Here is a 22,763-nt window from a genome sequence, read left to right on the forward strand (position 1 = left end):
TGGCAGTTACGTGTCAGTACCGGCAAAATGCTATCTTCTTTCGACGAATATTGCAGCGAAATGAGGAGCCACCCGGCCAATTTTTGTAGCGTGAGCTACACTACAATTTTTGTAGCGTGAGCATTGTATTGGATTGGATTCGAAATGCAATCCAATTGGAATATGGGTGTGTAGAGAATTGGGTCAGCACATTCCAGAGGAGTGTGCTGACAGCCCGCCATGTTAAACCCCGTTCCAATTCGAACGAAGCAGTCAACGACGAGACTGCTTCGAGGAGGTGGCATCAAAGTCAGCAACGATGCAGGAAACTAATAAGTGACGCCAGCGCCACTTTTTTGAGTATTAATGTTGTAACAAAAGCAGTTGTTCTTTTATGGAAATATTTAGTATAATTTATTCGTGATGAAGATGACTTTGTTTCGTCTTAAAATCACGTAATGTTTGTAATAATAACCGTAATATAATTCATGAACTGTGCGACTTGCGTTTCTCAACGTGTGTGCTACGAGGTTGCCGTCTGCGTTGGTGTTGCGTTCGGGATCGCTGCGCCCTTCCAATTTTATTCATTTAGATGTCTAGTTAGAATGTGTGCTAAGCTGTCTACCAAGCTGTCTATGAATTCGAATGCGGCTTAAGAAGCTGGTAACGCAAGAAGGTCAATATATTTGATGACAGGTGTCATCGAATGTTCAGAGGAAAGTGCGGTGACATTTCGAGAAGCATAGCACGTGCCTTTGAGAGGAGCAATGTCAGGGCTCAAAGGAGTTGCTTGGAGCAGCTGCCTTTCTTTCTGCGTATTCTCCGGCGTAGTTATACGGGCTACCCGTTGCCACTTGGTAGAAACCTCAAAGCACTTTGAGCAACACTAGCGAGGCATAAAATGTATTATAAATACTACACTCAAACAAGTTACTCCGAATAGTTGATATTCAAAAATTAAAGGTGCGGGCACACTATGCAATGATAGCACAACTAAGTAAAATAACCACGTAAAAATAACATAACATCAGCGTGCCAGGCTCAGTTTGAATGTTCTCATTTTCATCTTTATTCGGACTAAAAATGCCTGATTTGATCGGCTAACGGACGTCGGTCTTCCCTGCAACACTTGTTGCGAGAAACTTCAGTCTGAATCCGCGTTCAACTAAAGGTTGACAGTCATTTGCGGTTAGGGCGGACAACCTCCTTGGGGCGGACTTGTGGGCACGTTGTTATTTCATTGTTGACATGTAAAGCGCAAAAATTGCACGAAGGACGAAGGAGACGACAGGGACAGGCGCTTATCTCTGCTGTCCTCCCTCGTTCTTCGTTTGATGTGTGCGCTCTTCACGTCTACGAGGCATTCGTGCGAAGGGACTTGTAAACAAAGCTACCACTTTAATGGCCATTCTGCCTGTTTACTGCACTTCGCAAATGGTTGACCTAAAAAAAATGGTGACGTTCTGCCACGTAGCTAATGTGGGTATGTATGTTTAAGAAATAATCGCGCCAATCGACAATAGCGTCTACCGTTTAGCGTGACGAACTAGGACACAAAATTGCCGCTTTTTAATGCATGCACGCCAAAAAATAAAAAAAAGGCCGTTGACATGAAGTATTCTCTGATAACTCCGAGTGTTGCTTCCCAAGAGTGGAACACATCTTGAGCACTTAACGACGTCTTCGAGTGGGAGTGGACGCTTCCGCTGATTTCATGTAGCAGCGATTCGTTGGCGCTCTGTATATACGCGTTGAACTAAGGATACCGTGTGAAGCGTATATAAGCTACGCTTGTTTAAAAAGGGACCAGCGTTTGGCTGGGACAATTTATTGTCTCAGTTGACAACTGTCAGAAAGATTGAACTGCTCTCTAGTCCAAAGATGCTTTCTCTCATTGAAATAAAGTACTGGAATCCCCTTCCCTGGGTGAAAGTCGCGAAATGTGACAGTCCATGAGCTTGGTCATGTTCGGCGTGGCCGATAAGATACAACACCATCTTAGGCACTTGAACGCTGCCTCGAGGAAGTCCTACTGGACAGCAGTTTTTAAATGTTCGAACCGACGGGTTAAATTTGCACTAATAAGGTTCTCCAGTATTTCTGCCCAACGTGATGTGACAGAAAAAGGCCCTTGTGGATGTGTTGTATTCTCGTTTTTTACAGGCTGGAGAACTGGCTCCGCACGGGCTAGTCTATACTACAACGGAATCGGATACCCAACCTAGGTGTGACTAAAATGTCTGAGAAGGTCTATTTTGCGTCCTCAACGCAAGCCACAGAGCTTATCGTTGGTGATTTCGTCGGGGCCTCGTGCACAGCGTCTCGGTACGTTTCTCAGGGCAGTGTCAACGCCGCAAAGCCTGAGCGGGGCACCCAATGTCGCAAAGGCAGCCAATGAAGGCATCAAGCCTGATAGGCTCGGCGACCGCTGAGATGCATTCGCGAGTTCGTAAGCAAAAAATAGCGCTTCACGTAATCTTAGACAGGCGCAAACGTCACAGCGAGTTCATATACTCAGCATGATCTTTAAAAAAAGCGCATCACACAACGCATGGAGACGTATTGCGCCAGCTTCATAGTTTGTTTTTGCGACTCTGAACTTTTGTACCAAAGAGCCGGGTTTACTTTGGTGCACGGGTTCAAGCGCACAAATTCGTATGATTAAAATAATATAGGCCATACTTTTTAAATGAGGTAGCGCTACGGCGGAGCAAACTCGGGACATTTTACGAGGCTACCACCGCCTGATCCAAACATTAAAAGTAGAAGAAACTTAGAATTCATGTCAACTAATACGGGCAGCTTGGACACGGCATAAGGACTTTTTTTGTTATAATCTGTAAACAAGACTTCCCCTTGTATTCAAAGGCAATTGGATCCCTACAAATATTCCCTGTCACTCACGCATTTCGCTGATGCTATTGCAATTCCCATTTAAATATCTCTTGCGGGATCGCAAAACCTCAAGTCCTATTTGGTGCTTCTGTTTACTTGCGTAGTTTTCTTAAGCATGTCATAACTTCGGCTTGCAACTTCTCGCAGTGTTTCTTGTAGAAAAACTACTCCGGCTATGCCCTCGATTGCATTATTTTGGCTCTAAATGTCCAGTGAGGGGATTAAAATAGCTAAAATGCTTAATCTTGGTGTGATCTATTCATTGCTTAGAAAAATTACGGAAACGTAGGTTTCGACGTAGTTGGTCCCAATTTTAGGTACAACAAATGCTTATAATATTACTTTATAAACAATTAAAATACGCCAGGGTTCAAGCTCACGAGGCTGAATATCATGGTTTAGTACCTACAATTCAGTTTGTATGTTTTAGTTGGTACGATTTCTTACCTGGTCGTGCGCTTAATGCCCTGAAAGTTCATTACGCCACTCTGCAGTCTTTACTAGCACTGACCCAAACACCTGCATTTTATGGGGTGCTGCTGCTTTAATAGATGTGTGGGACGAAACCACTCAATACAGCACGGAAAAAAGCAAGGTATGGGAAAAAATTGTCTTTTCTGTTTAGGGCATGCCAGTGGCATTGACTAAAAAAGAGTTGAAACATATTTGTAAACTTGGCAGGAAGAAAATGCCTCAGGTAAGGCTAAGGCAACAGTAAAACGTGCGTGCTCAAAGCAATAAACCAACATTGGAAATGCAGCACTTCAGAAACTGAGCTTTTTGAATTAAGAAGAACATCTCCCGTACCTCCGTAGATTTCCGCTCGAAACATCCAGTTCTGTGGCCGGCATAACATCTCCTTCCTTGTCAGAAACTTCTTGATTGACTCGAAGTCATTTAAAATAACCATATCCGTTGACCCGGTTTGTATCCTGCGCGAGAGAAGAAAATGACATTTATGTGTGCAGCCATCACTCCCCTCGGTTGCACATAAATAAAATTTGTGGACTAAATTTCACAAGACGTTTTTAGTTTTACCAAGTTTACAAAATCTTCTTCAAGAAAGTGAAATTATTTGCGACATAAAGTGTGCACATATAGAACCATTCACTACAAGATAAAAAGGTACATAATTCGAGAAACAAATTCAAAAACGGAAGTACAGCGACAGCTGTCGGGCTGCATTTGAGAACACAGCTGGACACAGGTGGCTGACGTGCTTATGACGGAAGCACTTCCGAATCCCCCGCTGTCTGCTCAAAGTATAGCCTCATTGACGCAGCAAGACCCGACGCTTTGCAAAGTCTACAATGCTGTCCAAAAGGGTAGGATTCATGACCTAACTACGGACACCTCCCAAGCATTTCGTAAAAAGGACACACCTGTCGACACTGCGTGGGTGCATGCTTTTGGGGTCACGGGTTGTGACACCAACGGTGGTTCGACCTGAAGTTTTGAAACTTATCCATGCTGGTCACAGAGGTGTAGCCGCAATGAAGGCGGTCGCACGCAGTTACGTTTGGTGGCCTGCTATAGACCGAGAAATTGAGGGAACGGTAGCTGAATATGTTCAGTGTCAACAGCCCCGTAGGGACGAAGCCAGAGTTCCTTTGCCTACGTGCGAAGACCGATCACGCCCTTGGCAGAGGCTAGATTTGGACTTTGCAGGATAGCAAGAAGGGCGAATGTTCTTGGTCATCGTCGACGCATACACCAAATGGTTGAGAAGTGCGATGCGTCCCAAACGCTACTTCATCAAGGGTCATCCTGGAGCTGCGTCGACTGCTTTCGACTTTTGGAATTCCGGAAAAGCTCGTCACCGACGACGGTACTGCGTTCGTTACAGCCGAAATGACAACCTTTCGTCAGAAGAACGGAATTCAGAAAATTACAAGTGCTCCATACCACCCGGTCACTTACGGCCGAGAGGAACGCATGGTGTATGAATTTAAGTTGGCTCTGGCGCGAGAGAAGGACACGGACATCAACCTGCGCTTGGCAAGATTCCTTTTTAAACAGCACTCCACTGTTAGCTCCTCAACGAGGAAAAGCCCAGCACAAGTAATGTTTGGTCGGGAATTCCGCACAAATCTACAGTTGCTAGTGTCAACTAAGCCCAACCGTCATACAGAACAGTCTGACATTTTGAAAAAGTAATGGCAGTCACAAAGGCAAGTTTTCGTAAGAAACTTCGAAAATGGGCCTTGATGGATTCCTGGCGTGCTACTCGAGAGAAGAGGACACCGCCCGTGGTTAGTACAGTCGTCTGCTGTACAGGTTCGCCGACATCTGAGCTATTTACTCCTTAAGCGGACCGAGTATGCAAATCAGCCGCGCTCTTTACCGATGCCGTTAGCCCTGGACACATCGGGTCCAAAGACAATTCGCTCTGGAGAAAATCTAGTGCCCAATGCGGTTGCCGAAGCGGTAGAAGGAACCTTGAACGAGAGACGTGATGATGAAGGCAGCACACCCGCTGGGAGCCCTTCCGGAGAAAAGCTAGCGCCGCCCACTACGGTTGTCGACGCGGAAGAAGGCGCAGCAGCATGCTTTCAGCCAGCGTTGCAACGGCGGACGAATCCTGCAAGATAGAGAGTCTCGAAATACCAGGGGGAGGAGTGCTACATACCGCTATGTGCCGGGCTCATGTCCCTGGCGCGAGAGTGGGCTGCTTGTTTCGACGCCCTTTTTTAGCCGCAGCCAGCAGCTGGACTCTGACTCGCTTCGTCTAGAAACGGCATCAAGACTTGACACTTTTATTAATGCGTAGCATTGTTTGACGAGTACCCTCACAGCCCCGACCATGTAACGCTCTGTTTTTCCACAAAAGTGCAGATATCGCGGCAGTTCTACCTGTAGTCGCTATAATTGCGTAAATGGAGATGACTGGTAGCACTAAATGTTGAAAAAAAAACTATAAGGTACCAATATACGAGACATACCGAAAATAGCGAAACGTGTACCGTTTTGCATGTCCACAATAATGCGGATTTCGCGAAAGCTCCACCTGTAATGGTTATAATAGCGTAAATTGAGATCATTGGTCGAACCAAATTTTGAACAACTAAAAAATAAGAAAAATATAAAATAATTGCGGAAACTTCCCATCCATGTACGCACGGTTCGGAAGTTTGAAATGTTACAAAAAATTGCATTTTTCGAGAAAGTTTCAAATGTAATCGTTACAATAGCGTAAATGGGGATAATTGGTCGGACAAATTTTCATGAACTAGAAAATGAGAAAAATATGAACAATTACAGAAAATGGCAAAACGTATAACGCATCGCATTTCCACAATATGACAGATTTCGTGAAAGTTTAACCTGTAATCGATAAAATAGCGTAAACGGAGGTAATTGGTCAAACAAAATTTTGAAAAAATAAAAGAACAAGCAAAATATAAAACAACTAAGAACAATGGCGAACCGTGTAACGCCCTGCATTTCCACCAGAAGGCCGATTTCGCGAAAGTTCCACCTATAATAGTTATATTAGTGTAAATGAGATAATTGGTCGAAAGAAGTTTTGAAACACTATAAGAAGAAGCAAAATATAAAAAATACAGAAAATAGCGAACCGTGCAACGCCTTCCATTTCCATATTAACGCACATTTCTCGAGTGTTCCAAATGTAATCGTTATACAGTGTAAATTAGAATAATTGGTAGCACAAAATTTTTGAAAAAACTACAAAAAAAAAAAAAGATTAAGCCATTACGGAAAATTTCACATAGTATAACTCCTTGCATTTCCACAATAATGAAGGTTTCGGGAATGTTCCACTTGTAGTCGTTATAATTGCGTAAACTGAGATAATTGGTCGGACAGAATTTAGAAAAACCAAAAAATATGACTCCGAGAACTCACATTCAATACAAGCAGCATTAGAATGCGGCGCATTAGTAGATAATTCCCTGAATTTCTGCAGAATTTTTTTAATTCGGACGACCAATTTATAAATATTTATATCTTGAAGTACCTCCCGTATTAAAGAGAAGGCAGTCTTTTTTATAACTAGTACTGCGGACATTTCTCACTTGATAGTGCTGTGTGTCGTGAGTTTTGCCCGCGTGCGCCCCGCTTATGGGTTGCATGAGGACAGCTCGAGGTATTTCGCATTCACATGCACGCGCCTGAAAGGACGCCCCACTTACGATGTGCTCGCTGGTACACACTGCGGGCATTGACGTAGTGCGAAATACTCAACAAGTTCACCATGACAGTGAAGGATAACGCAACCAACTTATTTAGAACACTGAGACACATGCTCATTGTAATGATCTTTTCTCACTTGATAGTGCTGTGTGTCGTGAGTTTTGCCCGCGTGCGCCCCGCTTATGGGTTGCATGAGGACAGCTCGAGGTATTTCGCATTCACATGCACGCGCCTGAAAGGACGCCCCACTTACGATGTGCTCGCTGGTACACACTGCGGGCATTGACGTAGTGCGAAATACTCAACAAGTTCACCATGACAGTGAAGGATAACGCAACCAACTTATTTAGAACACTGAGATACATGCTCATTGTAATGATCTTAGAGTGAAGGATAACGCAACCAACTTATTTAGAACACTGAGATACATGCTCATTGTAATGATCTTAGTCTATGTGCCTCTTTTAATTTGTAATATGGCTGTATAAAACTTCAGCGTCTTTTTTTTTTTCCTTCTTTGGAGATCACATCGCTGACAACCAACAGATAATCATGACGCAAACGCAGCGGTAACGCTGCGGGGCCTCTACAACAATTTGTTGCAGAGAATTCTCGAATTATGCAGCTGTCCGGATCTGAATGAGCTACGTTTACCGAAGCACGGGCGGCGCCTCGCGCCCAGGTCGAACCTCATCTCTAGAGTGGACGCAGAACCAGTAGTGGTGGACGTTCAGTATAAGCGTGCGTGTGCATGAGTTGTGAATTTCCTCAGTCAAATCTCGTTACTACGAGCCCCACATTAACGAATTTCTTACATTTACACACATTTTCGAAATCCCCGCCAGACTACCTACATTTGCAATGTAAAAATTATTCAAAACTACGAATTTTAGTATAGCGCACATTTCAGAATAACGCACCTAACTTATTTTCCCCTTTTCAGTCTTAGAACATCAGCATTACGAATTCGGCGAAAGTACCAGCGCCGTCACTCTCGCGTGAAACAGAAACCGCGGTTTCTGTGTGTGTTCCTTCAAGTGGAGTAGCCATCATCATCACCATGTTCAGTGCCAGTAGCTAGCGCCACCACAAAGCTGCAGTTTAATGTGCAGTAGCCTAGACAGCCTATAACCGCCTTTGCCCCTTGTCTTTCTCGTTGCTTTATGGATCAGTCGGTGGCCGGTTGGTGATTCGGTTTTTTCACACGGTAATCACGTCTGCTTGCACGTATTTCTTTGTAGTGAGTGATATTGCTGCGAAGTTTGTGCGAGATCCAACGATGAATGCAGGTACTGACACAGCCAAGGAGACTTGACGCAAACGAAGACGTCTGTGGGTCACAGAACACAGGAGATTGGATACTGTCGAAAATTGATGTTTTATTGCACATGAACAAACTTCCCACTTTCATCGCTCGTTGCGATAATGTACCCGATGAGATATCGCGTAGCGTGGAATTCGTCGTGCGTGCCGCATTCTTCAGAAGAAAATATCTGATTTATTCAAATAAGGCTGCTTTGAAGGGAGTGCGACGTTTTGATTTGAGAGTTTGCTTGTCTGCACACGCGTATATTCTAGGTATGAGCAGTGGCATACAGCCGCACTTTTTTCATTACAACGATATTTAAAAATAACCAATGATATTGGGCGGTCCAGCGTGTTTTGTTAGATCGAGATTTGACTGTATAAATTGCTTTGGAACAAGTAACAGCGCTAAACAACTGCAACGAAGGTCCTTAAAGAGCACCCGGAAGGCATCGTTCAGGGACTGGTCTTACAAGATGGAACTCTGCACGATGCCTTGAACCAGATTTACGAAAGGGAGCTGGCGTGAACACAGTACTGGAGTCCATGCATACTCTTCGCATATTTTTCGATGATGTCATCTTTCTACGTTAATATACATTGGTAAAATCACGGGAGGTCACGCTGTTTGCCGCGTCCATTATCATTGCGGTAGAACAATACGTTCATTTTAAAAGTGTTCGTATAATGTGCATTTCTTTTTCACTCTTTAAAGGGGCCCTGAAAGGCATTTTGAGCACACTAAATGAACTAGCGCAATCGCTAGATTGGGTCGCCAACGTCACCTGTGCCAAGTATTACTCTTTTACGCGCAGCGGAAAGCTCACACTTTTGTTGCAAAGTTTGTCGCTTTTTTCTCACCCTTTCCTTCGTGTTTTTGGACGCCGCCATCTTCACATGTCTACATCATCGATTCCCAGATGTTCGTCATGAGCTAGACATCCTGCTATTGGGCGGCTTTTTCACGCACTTCCGGCAAAGAGATGAGTCGTCTGCTCAGCGTCGGCTCGCCGGCTGATCTGCCAGCGGAGTGCCGGAGTGCTTTGACATTTTACGACAAACGAAACAAGTGTAAACAAACGCCTAACCGTTTGTATTGAATGCAACACGGCCATAACACGACGTGGATTTTATCTTACGTGAGTATGTACCATAAAGAAAGTCCCGTGGCACTTCTTTGGTGCAATCGCAGAGAACGCCCTGAGCCGAATGCCCGGGTTTGACGCGGACATTTTATTCAACTTCAAAACAATCCAGAGATGCGTTTCGAACGAACGCAACGTCACAACATGCGTTGCAAGTCTGAACCGCGATTGACAGACGATGAGTTGCCTCCTCCTGCCCGTCGTAAATTCGGCACTCACCTCACACCCGGTTTGCGGGGACGAGCAGCAAGTCACAACTCTGGCGCGCAAGCGAGAAAGCTTTTAGCCAGGCACACTGCACATACCCCATGCGAGGTTGAGTGGTACGTCGTTCGAGAAAGATAATCCAGACCATGGGAAGCACTATCCACCCGCAGAAGTACAATGTCGCATTTCATCGCGAAACGAACGCGTCCACAACACACAGGAGGCGATGCACACACACACACACAGCTTCGGTCGCTGCATTGGCTTAGCTGCAAGCTTCGTTCGGACAATCAGCGATGCTACGACGATACAGAGCTGCGTGAGGACGACGTGCTAACCACTTCACGTATTTAAAAACACAGGGGCAAAGAACTAGGTTCATCGGAAGCAAAAAATCTTTCCTCCATTATAGTGCCTGAAATATACTGGCTAGTGTGCCGAGGGCGGGCTCCAGGCGGGCGCCGGGAGCGATGTACGCGGCCGTCTGCCGCTTGGGGCGCTGCCGTGCGGGAGTGTGCGCGTTCATCCGGCCCGAGCAGATCGCGCGGTTACCTCCGAGCTGCGTAGCAGACGGCAGCGGCAGAACTTTCCATTCCCGCTTGCGACGAAAGCGAGCGAAAGTGACGGGAATTCTGTCGCGCAACCAAAATTTGTCCCGACCATTCGACAAAAACGATCGTCGCGCGACAAAGCGACGGAATTCCTGCCGCTCTCACTCGCTTTCATCGCAAGTGCGAAGGGGCCTTTATGCGCAATCTCCGCCCCACATAAAACAAGCTCTTGCTTGTCGCCTGAGCATACGGTTGATATCTAACTACGTTACACTGTGCTTGCCAGTGTATTTAAACGATGTCACTAGGTTTGAAACGTACGCGCTCGGCGTGCAGCTTTGTAAACGCAAGCGGTTTCACATACGCACGCTATTTTGCTGCTAATAGAGTTTTAGTACAGCGTTTGTGGCCTTTGCATACGCTAAACGCTAAATTTTTGCGTCCCGCTACGTGACACCGCGATGGGGGTTTTAGTAGAGCGTCTCATCAGTTTTGCGTAGCGACACACTAATGCATACGGCGCCATCTGTCAAATGTTTTCCGAAATGTCTCGCCGGCTGATCTGCTAGCGGAGTGCCGGAGTGTTTGGACATTTTACGACTATCCAAACAAGTGCAAACAAACGCTTTCCCGTGAGTGTTGAATGCAACACACGGGTGCAGCTTGTCAGAACACGGGTTCTCGCTGATCGAGTGCAGCGTTGGTTTGCTCTTCGCCTTCACGTTCATCGCCGCTGATAAAGCGATCCGATCCGGCGCGTTTTGTGCACGGGTTCTGTGTCGGTTGAAAATGTATTTTTTCACATGCCGCCGGTAGTAGGAATTACAACCACCGCAAAATAACACCCGGCACCAGCGGGGCCACATCTGAGACCGCGCTTTTTGGATAAACAGTGCGCGGTGCACCAAAGGGAACGAGCGCACGATTCTCCCCACGCGGCTGCGAGTTCGCCGCCGATACCAACTGCACCTACGTACACCGCGAAAGGGCAAGGCCAGGCCGCACACATGCGGCCAGGTCATTCGTTCGCTTTTCCAGCCTGTGTCCATGGTGTCTACAGAGATGAAAAAGCCGAAAGAGCTGGCCCGTAGCAGACAGCAGTCTGTGGGAGCGCAATAGCGGAAGTACGTCACCGCTGAGGAGCGGAGCATCATGGGAGGGTAGGCCAACAGCGAAGAAACAGTTGAAAGGAGGAGGAAATACGGCGCGACGATAATTCGCGGTTTTTGATTTACGATTTCTCAGCTAATACTCATCGCTTTAACAAAATTCTTGCAGGAGGAGATTGCTAATACATTGCTTTATTTGGTTACATGTACATCCATGCATCGGCGGAAGGCATTTCAGGACCCCTTTAATGGCATTTCCTTTGCACGCTAAAGGAAACCAACCAGCATTGCATAATCATTAATCTTGAGGAAGCCATGGAGAATGCTATTTTTATGCCTTTAGACGCCTACGACAAGCGGAATGCCATTCCGACATCTTACAAGGCGAAAAGTATACGAGAGCATGGAAGCGCTAATGCCCACTTTATGGCCCCTGCAGCGCAGTCTGAACGGAAGAGATGTTGCATTATTCTGAGCTCGTCCTCGGCGCTGTCAGTTGCGGCGTGACGAACAGGTTAGCGTCGCCAAATCATGGCACTACTGCTGGAATAAGTTATCTTTAGTGAAAAAGGGAATCGAAATGCGAGTGCGCTGCATTTGCCATCGATCAAACGAGCTAATAACACGTCACTGCGGCGCAGGTTACCCTGCTTAATTAAACATTCCATGGTGGCAAGTTGACTGTAGACGTTGCGCTACGATCTGCATGCGTTTGGGGTGAGTGCGTCCTGTGCGACGTCCTGTCACAGCTGTCCTGTGCGACGCAAGCGCGACCAAGCCGCTCCCCGCCATTATACGGCTAGCTGCGTTTGCCTATAGACGTTCGCAGCAAGTGCGTACGATTGTCCTGGGTGACGCAAGCGGAACTAAGCCAGACCGCATGGACAGTAGAAACACCATTTCTAAAACGCACCTGGGACATTATTTTCTCAACGTTTTGCGCCTATATTGCCAACATAAATGATACAGCAAATTTAGCACTCACTTGTATCACTTTTACCGAAGTGTCACGCAGTCCCTAGTAAAATAGCATCTATACTCGATTGCTCGACGCATGTCGATGGCTTTCTCTGCCAAGAAAAATCTTGCACGTCCCGAACGCCTACTCAAGACGGCGTTCATAGCTGGCCAGCGAACATCCCCGTCGCCGGCGAACTGCTTCCGGCCCCTTTTAAGAGCGAAGCCCCTTAGGGGCTTCGGCTGTTGGCGTTTCCTGTCGTCATCGTCGTCGTAATCGTCGTCTCATTTAGTCACGGTACAAACACACCGAAGCACTCGTTTATACCTGGCGCTAGAGAGCTTCGTGCTTCAGAGACAAGGGGCTTTTGCAGCAAAGCTGTATACCTGTACCCCCAATGGTTTTTTCTCCCTTGGCAAAAACGCGAAGGCGTCAATAATAAACTTACACACTGCATGCTTCGTCCCTCCCCAGGTTTCACGTTAGTGGAGATGGCCCGGGATTTTTTCTCCACGCCCCGGATTTTTGGCACCCGCCGACACTTTCCGCACGCAGAAACCCACGGTTCAACTTTGCATCGCCAGTGAAGTGACTTCTCCATTCATGACCAGGATTCGCGAAGCTGTGCACACAGTCGTAGGCCAAGAGGCGGAGGGCAAATTGAATCATTCGCGGTGGCTCAAGAGGACACTGCCGTGTTCGCCTGAGGTAAGAATTACGACGTTGTAGACTCAGTTCATGATTTCTCCGACGTAAAAGAGGCCACAGACGAATAGCTCTCCGAAAGTTGTGGTGGAGACGCTGGATAGCCCCGCTCTATGGCGCAACAAGGGCTGCGTTCCAATTCGCGGACAGCTTGATAGACAGGTTACAAAGCAGCCTTACTAGACGTTTAAAGGAATAAAACTGGAAGGGTGCCGCGGGCCTAAACGCAACACCAACGCAGACGACAGCCTTGTAGCAGACAAGCCGCAGGTTTCGTAAATAATATTACCTTTATTATTACAAACATTACGTAATTTAAAATTGACCAAAGTAATCTTCACCACTTGTAAATTATAGTAAATTCTTCAATAAATGAACAAGTGCTTTTGTTGTAACATTAATAGGCAAAAAGGTGGCACTGGCGGCGCTTATTAGCTTATACAGGAAAGTAGCCTGCAACGTTGTTGACTTTGATGCCGTCTCCTCGAAGCAGTCTTCGTTGACTGGTTCGTTCGAATTGTAACGGTGCTAAATGTGGCGGGCTGTCCGCGAAGACGGCAACGAAGCCGTCTAGAGGGGAAATTGCAACGCACCCAAGGGTCAAGTGCGCGTGTAGCCACCACGACCTCTTGGTGTGCCTGAACAAGCTGAAGCAGGCGCTTCTCGCGCAGCGCAGAAGCACCTGACAGGCCCTTTTGCTGTCATTTGAACACAAATGAATGTTTGTTTCTCTGGATATTTCGCAATGACCACTTCCGCGAAAGTTCACGTGGTTAATTCGGCTGTACTTACCGAGAATTCCGGGACCAGTCGCATATATAGAATTACCGCATGTACGAGTTTTTTTCGCAGTCCTGTGTACCTCGTTGTAACTATGGCTTATTCTATTTTAGAGTTTATACCATGAAGGCAAAAGCAGAACTTTCGGGGGAAATGATGTGTCGTTTTTAACTTATGTAAGGTTATCGAGTCAGTTGAAGACGTGGGCTAATTAATTGCTTCAACCATTTACTCACGATCCCAGCTCGCACAGGTCTAAGACAAGAAGCGTAAGAACAAGGTGCAATCTTCGCCGGTGTCGCCAAACGAATCATAGGGCTTTGGTGAACAAGCGTCTCTCTCTAATGGCCCGAACGGAGTAGTGACTCAACGTTCGAGCACTATAAACAACCCGCCACTGACGTAATGCGACGTAATCCTCTAAATACGTTACAAAAAATATCTGCGTGATAATTCAAAGTGTAGCCTTTAAGATTCCGCAAGTTGATCGAAGCGGTGTCTTTTGCGCAGCTTTGTTCTTATAACCAGACTTCTTTGCACAGATATATTTTTAGAAATACAAAAATGCAACGAGGTAGGAAACGTGCTTTAGTGATTTAAAATGGCAGGAGCAAGCCAGGAACGCCAAGCAATCAGCGCTGTTTGTTCAGTACAGCGCAGAGAGAGAGAGAAAGAGAGAGAGAGAGAGAATACCGGCGACGATGTACCGCACAGCACCCCAGAAAGGGACGACTAGTTTCGCGGTGTCCCGACCGCTCTGGTGTCCACACTTCGTTATTGCATACAAAGCGTTCTGCGTCTCCCTTCTTTTCGGCCTTCGCTCGCCGCAGGGGCAGTTGCGGGGCGTGCTCGCTGCGATATGCGTGTGATATCTGGACAAAGTAGTTTTCGCTGAGACTCACGTGCAGATTCACACAAACTCACTGCACTCGCACTCGCGCGCACTTTAAACCTGAACGTTTGACGCGAAGATCCCAAGAAACGGTTTTGCTCGAAGATGTTGGCACAAGTGCATGGTTACGATGATTCAGCACGTATAGGGATGTGTGTGAACGTGTGCACTTAGTGGTTACAACTTTCGCTCTTTTAAAATTAACAATGTAAAAAACACCCCGTTGCGAAAGCAGCAAATGAAGCATTGATCGAAAAAGCCGGCATCCGGTGTATGGCATCTGTTGAAACCAAACGGCTCATTTAACCTTCGTTTGGCTGGAACCCGCACCTGATATTCACAGGAATGCATTGGCAACGCTTTCTCGCGACTTTCCTTAAATAGGCTTAATATTTCGCTTTTATGTGCAAAGATCTTGCGTGTATTTGAAGCGCCAACAGACGTTATAATATCGGAGACATGTTGGCACTTATTCTAACTTTTATTTAACTTAGGGCCTAGAGGAGTGTTGCACCTCCTTCCAAACACCCCCCCCCCCTTTCTTAGGCCATTAGCCACCCCTTTTCTTAATAAAGATTTATACATACATACATTTTATGAGCCGCAGCCTTGCTGCCTCGGAACACAGAACATTTCATAACCACAGTAGCTGGCTATCGCACGGTTCGCACCACCACGGCGACACCACCGACACAACGGCGCTTTCAAGTGATCCCAGATGGCGTATCAGATATCGCGCGCGCGCGCACACCGCAGCCCAATAAACGCCAGCGGCAATACAACAGACGTAACACAAGAAGCAGACAATACGTGCGCTTCCAGCTCTCATGTTCTTGCGCTCGTGTTGTCTACATCTTGCGTTACGCCTGTTTGCGGTTTGGATATGGGTCAAGTTTCCGTTCTACTAACAATTTTAACAGGCACCCACCGCAGAGGAACAGAGAGTTTGACTTTGCTTAGCACGTGGTCAGACTAAACGTTAGTGCTACCTAAGGATAAGCCAAAAAAGAGCGATAGAATACATTCGAAAATCATTATTGGCGAACGCTTATACACGAAAATTTTGTTGCGTGTTGGTTCCAAAGCACACAGTGCTTCGCACACAGACAGCAATACATTAATACCTCACGCAGCGTCGGAATAGTTGCTAGCGCGCTGGGAAGTTTACGCGGCACAGCTGGTACCTTAGCGCTATGGGCACTGAAACAGCTACATTTTCGGCAGCCGCCAGTTCGGCAGTAGCGAAACGTGGCCATCCACACAAGTACACCAAGAGACTCCCGTTTAAAAGCCGAAAAAATTCTCCACAGGGCTAAACTCGAAGAAGCATCCACGGGTGTTCAATCGCGCAATAGTGTTTTCGTCGACAGCTTGGAAGCAGTATGCAAGTTTCGCGATAGCTTATTATGTGCTTTGCATAGGGGGGACTGCAAGTTTAGACGCTTGGCGGCCCAGTAGCGTACGACGAAAATGATTCAAGGGATAATTTCTTAACTGCACGAGAAACCGAGAACATCTTCTCAACTTCGCAGGAGTGACAATGCGCGTTTTCTTTCGCTTAAACTAAGGAGGCAATAACTTGCACACAATATTATAAAATTTTCTGCGATTCAAAGTTATAAGGTGCAGTTTTATGATGTGATTAATAATGGAAAGGCCAGACACAGTCTAAAAAACTCCTAAGAAGAGTTTTTTCGAACACCAATGGCGCCAACTATAACATTATAACATGTGCACCTTTCCGGCTCGTCGCAATTCTTCCAGACGTAACTACTATACAGTTATTTAGCGCAATTTAAAGACTTTGGGCACTGCTAATACTGAAGGCGAGAGAGAGAGAGAGAGAACAATCTTTAATGAGTCTGGCGATGTCAGCCGAGCTAAACCGCCTGGCTTGCTACGCCAGATGAATGCTGTGACAATGATGATTTTAATGATGAAGAGGAACACATGATTTGAACTATTTACAAAGTCTGATCAAGGCTTGTGGCTTTTAGATAGGCCAGTAAAGCTTTTGTGGCACGAAAGGCACGTTTGGAAGAATTCTAGGAACCTAATACGTCTCTCAGTTCTAGCCCTACGGACAGCGGCCGGCTAAGAGACACTGCAAGGCACACTCTTTGCGTACTAAATCGCGCACAGTCACAAATGAGGTGTTGCAGATATTCACGGACACCACACTGTGGCCACAGAGGCGAGGTGGACTGATTGATTTTGTAGCAGTAGTATCGCGTGTAGGTGATGTTCAACCGCATGCGGTAGAGTACTGCTTCATCGTGCTTCGATATTCCAGGTGGCATGCTAAAGTTACAGTGCCGGTCGATAGAGTGGAGGGGCGCGTAATGATGGGATGCGTCTGTCCAAATCGAACGCTGCATGCTCCGTGCCACACTGGATGCAAGTGCTGAAGCATCTTTCCGAGAAAATAGTACCGGTACTTGTGGTCCACGTTTATTATGCGCTATGAATGCAGCAGCGTCCGCCTTCACATTTCCAGTTATTCCGCAATGGGCAGGAATCCACTGGAGTGTTATTTGATGACGCGCCTGCAGAGATTGAAGATGCAAAGCATGTACATCAAGCATAAGCTCATCTTTGGGGAAAGACGCCAGACATTGCAGTGCAGCCCGAGAGTCCGTGAAGATGGCCCACACGCGTGCAGGCTGCTCGATGATATAAGCCAAGGCCAGCCGCAGAGCTGCGAGTTCGACAGCTTGCATTGTCCTAAGTTTCAAGATTTGAGCTTACATCTACTACGTTCCAGAACCAAGGAAACTATCCCATTGAATTCTATGGGTGGTAACGTTTGACGGCGAGTAAGGCAAAAACTTTTCGGAGTTGTGGAAAGTACTTTAACACTCCTCATGTTCAAGTCGACTCCCTGCTCCATGCGAATTGTCACTTTCCTGCAGTGGTTCCATTAGGTTACTAAGAATTCGGAATTTTGAGCGAGAAAGCTGAGGGTGAGTTCACGATAAGCACTTTACAGATTTCCTCCCGTAGTGACGTATGTCTCTTTCCTTATTACGAACTTCCTAGACATTCCGAACCTCCCCAAGAGTGTGTTAACAAGGGCGGCTCACCTGAACACAGGCCCATACTGCTTCGCCCACTGTATGGCCTGCTTTGTGTGGAAATCCTTGCGGGTGAACTGGGGATGGCCCACAAATGGCCACCCACGAGGCCCGGGGGGCAGCCTTGTTCCCGGAGGGGCACGTTGTTCTGGCCGGATCCACCGATGCACAGCGAAATAGAGCAGGGACGCCAGAACCCCGCTCAAAACCACCGTCAGCCAGTCCATGATTCTTCCAGGTGGTTGCAGACTGGGTGGAGAAGAGTGGTTGCAATCAAAAGCTCCGTCTACGATATTTTTCTTGCTTATTGTAGAATATGAAGTGCAAACGGAAGAGCAATCCGTGTCAGTTGCTGATGAAACATCCAAAATAAAATTTACTGGGATTTGTGTAGCGATCCTGAAAGGAATGTAAGAAATACTTGTTATTACGAGTATGCTAATTCTTGGTAAGCGAAAATATCAGAGAATAAGAAAAATAGACGAGAATTACTTTATAATACGTCACTAAGGCTAAGGAACATTATGTTTCACCTGAAACGGCGCATGCCAACATCTAAACAGTTTTCAACATTTGGAGCCTACTGGGCCTCACTTTGAAAAGAGCGAAATGTTGTTTTGCAGTAAACTTTAGGCTGTTTTTACATTAAAATGTACCGGCGTGTCATACTCGCTGCAAGGTTATGAAGCTTGCAAAAAACACGCTGCTGTATTGTGTCGCAAACGCCAACTCCGTATTCGAAAACGAACACTCATTACAAGGTCACCGTGAAAGTCAGAAAGTACCACGTGTAAATTTGAGCGGCACTTGATACTGGGGCGGCTCTGGGGTTTACGTAATGAGAACATACTTGACGCATCTACAATCTTGCATTGTTTTCACTTCTTGTTTTGAACGAGCGGTTGGTAGATTTACTGCCGGTGGCATTTTCTCAACCTGGAGTATATTTTACTCGCCAGTCGCATCATTCTCATTAGACATGTTAATGCTGTTATTATGGTGTTCTTAAGGAGAGCTCTGGCTTGTAAACTTTCAAACGAGGAGGAAGCTTACTGTAAAATTGGCGAAAACATATTTGCATGCTGCAACCTATTAAAAATGTCTAGATTCCAAAAAAAGTTATGTATAGCCAAATGTGAACTTATAGTCAACAGATGTTGCCCATACTATAACACATGCGTTCTCACAAGTTTATAATAGGTCGCATACTGCAGAAGGCACGACAAAAATAAAGGTAGGTCTTGTGTAGATGTTCTTTGAGCCACTTCATGAATATTAGATGGATTGGATAGCATTTAAAAAGGTATCGTCAACAAAATGTTTAATACTTAAAAAATGTTTCTGCGAATACCATTACCAACTAACGACAGCATATTTCCAAAAAATACTTACCCGGACCTAGGGGTTGTACTCACGAGCCTGTGGTTCCCACTCGACAGAAAGGGAAGCAGCGAATACCTCAGCGGCTGGGGTTCTGCGAAAGCATATGATAAACGTGTCAAGAGCCTGTCAGAACAAGGCCGAAATAAGCAAAACCTATATGTTACATGTCATTGCATTGACCTTCATGCCAAAAGCCGAACGGCATTGCATAGAGGGCGTAGAGAAACGCATACCGCATAATAACGAAAAAAGAAAAGCAAAAATGAGACGCCGGCAAAAAGAGAGAAAGAAGGAAAGAAAAAAAAAGCAGAAAAGAAAGAACGAAAGAAAGGAAGAAATAAAGAAAGAAATAAAGAAGGAAAGAGGAGGTATAAGAGAGGATACAAGATAAAGTGCACTAAAATAGAGCATGAAAAAACAAACGATAGAGCAAATAAATGTTGGTTCGTTGTTGTTGATGATTGTCTGCGTTGGCGCCAGATGGTTGCGTCACTGTTGACATGACGACGATAGTTTGTGAAGGTTTTTCAAACTGTATATTTAAGCGCAAGACATACACAGAATATACAGACTGAAGATACAGTTAACAAAGTAAGAAATAAAGTGAGAGTCTTAAGCCGGCTAAAACTTTGTGCACGCGGCACTTCCGTCAGCGACGGAGCTTGACCTAAGACTACCCAGGTGGTGAGATCCTCCCTAGCCGAACCTGGCTAGACCGGCAATACGCCGGCCGCGCATAGCACATTAAACCTTGAGGATTCGACCCCGAAACATCGTGACTCGTGGTTTTGATGGGTTACTTAGGCTCCTCCCCCGGAACAGAGGCCAATCGGTATCACCTGGCGCCCTGATTGGATGGATTACCAAATCTGGGCCTAAACCATCGTGGGCAACGCACCTGTAACCCTGAAACGCTGGTCACTCTCGCTCACCAGAAAAAAAAGGAAAAGATCAAAAGCAAACCAAACAAACATAAGAAGCAATTAAAAAACCCGCGGAGACACGTGCAAGCGCAGGGACGAGCTTCCACGAACGCGGCCCGCGTCACCCGTTTCCGCGTTTCTCGTCCAAGAACGGACAGCCATTCGGAACCAGCTGGAACCCATAACCATCCGTCTTAACAAAACCCGGCGCGCCTCCATGATTCTCCCTCGTTTACAGATGATGCCCAGTTAATTGGACCACGTGCCAGAATCAACGCATAGGGAATACAGGATACGGCGACCGCCGCAGGCGTCGCATCATTCCGCATCCACCCCGGGCCGCTACCGGAACACCCCCGCACGCCCTCACTGTGCGCGTTGACGGGCCAACAAAGGGAGAACTAGCGCCATAAATCGGCCACTGTCTTACCACAGTTGACAGCTACAAGCTCCCCGTCTCCGGCGGCGCGACGGGCCGAATGGTTTTACAGCCGGCCATTCCGCTAGATGTACACACAGCGGGTCACAGAACCAGCTGCCGCCAAGTTCCCGGAATGCCATTCATGCCGCCGGGCTACCAATGTTTTCCCACAGTCGCACCGCGCGCGCCGACCAGAAAAGCGTGACAACGCGGTTGAGGCCCGAGACATTGTGTCCTCACACCAGAGGCTTGACCCAGAGGCCGTTCGCTCTTAACAAGCTGGCTGTCATAAAGCCACTCATTCCTCATTCGCGGAACAGCCGCTGCCCCTGCGTCCGACACATTCCGCGCCACTGGCGCCTGCAACCCTTACAGAGCACTATAAAAGTGCAACAGTCGCTTAATGAATTGCCTTCAGTGCAGGAGGATATGGTGTCTGGTAAACTCCTTAAGGTGGATATTTGTCGGTGAAGATTGAGTTCCACGGAGAAAAATTACGGTTTTTAGATCGGGATATTTCGCTGCTGTGTCTGAAACAAGATCAGTTTTGCTTTTGCGGTTTTAGAAGTGTTTGTCTTTATTCACATGGTTATCAAAGGCATGAAGAACGCCGAGTCGTGATGTGGTCCGCCATGACTCCAGTAAATACGTTTCGGAGATTGCTTTTGTGCTGCAAATATGATGGTAGGGTACTGTGAGCAAGTAAAGCGGGCAAAAAAAAAACAGATTTGCGTGTAATGTCTGCTTGTCTGGATGCCAAATTCAAGATGCTTATTAGAACTTACGTCGAGGAAATGTTATTTTGGCTACCGTCTTGATGCCAACAGAAGCAAGCTTCTGGTTCCGGCGCAAGGAGAAAACGGTGCGTGCAGCATCTGACGAAAGTTTTTGCGCAATGCCGATAATAATGACGCTGACCAAGCACGTGGTATTTGTCGTCCCTGCTTGCCTGGGCAATCGGCAGAGAGATAATTTTGGGAGAACTGTAGTGCTGTGTACTTACGTGTGAATGATAGTATTCTACATTTGCCTATGTTTTTTCTCCTTGTTTTTTTGACCTTGCCATCATTAGTATGATATCACCTTGAAGATTAAGGCTGCCTTCACAGTTTCGAATGGCTAATGTGGTACGAATATAATTGGTAGAACTTCATCGTAAATTGGAAAAAGCAGCAGTGCGAGAGAGAGAAAGAGAGAAATTTGTTTCAATCCACGCTGTGAAGGTGGTTGGAAAGAAAAGCTTTAAACGCCACCCACAGCAATTGCCCATGCGACGTCACTTCAATTCACACACGTGGCTCTACAAAGAGTTAAACCAGAGATTCTGCCAGCCATTACCTGGAATTCGCGGGGGCGGAGTCCCGCACGCAGCAGCATCGGCCACGGCCTGCTAGAGTGGCGGACGGTGTCGCTGTAGCCCAGCCTTGGGTAGGCAGAAGGAACACGGAGAGGAGTGTCTTTCGAAGGGGGATACAGCGGAACCTAGCCATCCCGTTGTGCCAGCTCGGGGCTACACAACTGCGCGACACAAGCGCAGACACCGAAACAATTCGCCATTATCAGCTTAGTGATTCACATTTATACCGATGGAAACTAGTTAGTTCAGCAAGTTTGAGAATTGCGAGAAAGCTGAGGAACTTCTTATAACCGCTATTTTTCAGAACCAGTTGCTCTTTTCACCTTTTGCAATAACTCGTAAAACACAACCGAATTGGTATTCACCAATTTAGAAAACAGATTCCCATTCGTGGCAAGCGGTGCACAAAAGGTAGCGTTTCTCTAGCGGCCAGATGTCTGTACGTGGTCTCTACATTTCGCTTTCTCGCCCTGCAAACCGATCATTAGCGTATCTTTACGGTCGACCACTTAATTCCGTCGGGTGCGGGTTACGCCGGAGGTGGTGTCGAACAAGTTAATCAGGCCCTGCGAAGGAAGCGCGCAATCAACGCGAATATGTGCCAAAACAGGCCCAAAACAACCGTCGGCAAAGCAGACGACAAAGCCGTACCGCTGACGTGCCCACCGGCACACAGGTGCCTTCCCGCGGGGGCGCGCTGGGTGAATTCGCCGCCATCTACAGCGTGCTCCGTAAAAAAAAACCCTCCGGCGTTTGCTAGGCATACATTACTCTCGGAACGTTAATAATTTTCGATCTATGGAAATAGGATCGACAACATTGTCGAAGAAATAAATAATCAAGTTAGCGACAAGGTGGCACCCTTTTCATATGAAACAATATTGTCCGACAGGACGTACGACAAAAAGAGCAAACGGGCGCTCC

General features: G+C 46.6%; 1 protein-coding gene across 2 annotated transcripts in view; it reads right to left on the reverse strand.

The window, feature by feature from the left end:
* Nucleotides 1–21,990, reverse strand: part of LOC144175901 (cytochrome P450 2C28-like) — a 72,940-nt gene extending 50,950 nt beyond the window's left edge. Inside the window, exons 1-4 of one of the 2 annotated variants that reach the window (XM_077704967.1) lie at nucleotides 21,821–21,990; nucleotides 19,148–19,229; nucleotides 17,765–18,004; nucleotides 3,682–3,806 (exon numbers count right to left, since the gene is read on the reverse strand). In XM_077704967.1, the coding sequence (XP_077561093.1) occupies nucleotides 3,682–3,806; nucleotides 17,765–17,982 (343 nt within the window). In that variant the 5' untranslated portion in view covers nucleotides 17,983–18,004; nucleotides 19,148–19,229; nucleotides 21,821–21,990. Of the gene's footprint in view, nucleotides 1–3,681; nucleotides 3,807–17,764; nucleotides 18,005–19,147; nucleotides 19,477–21,820 lie in introns of those variants that run through there. The other variant, XM_077704968.1, reaches the window with a different exon arrangement.
* Nucleotides 21,991–22,763: the final 773 nt, after the last annotated feature.

The sequence above is a fragment of the Haemaphysalis longicornis genome, unplaced genomic scaffold (genome assembly GCF_048455015.1).
Source record: "Haemaphysalis longicornis isolate Haplotype H1 unplaced genomic scaffold, Haemaphysalis longicornis Haplotype H1 scaffold_3, whole genome shotgun sequence".
NCBI lineage: Eukaryota > Metazoa > Arthropoda > Arachnida > Ixodida > Ixodidae > Haemaphysalis > Haemaphysalis longicornis.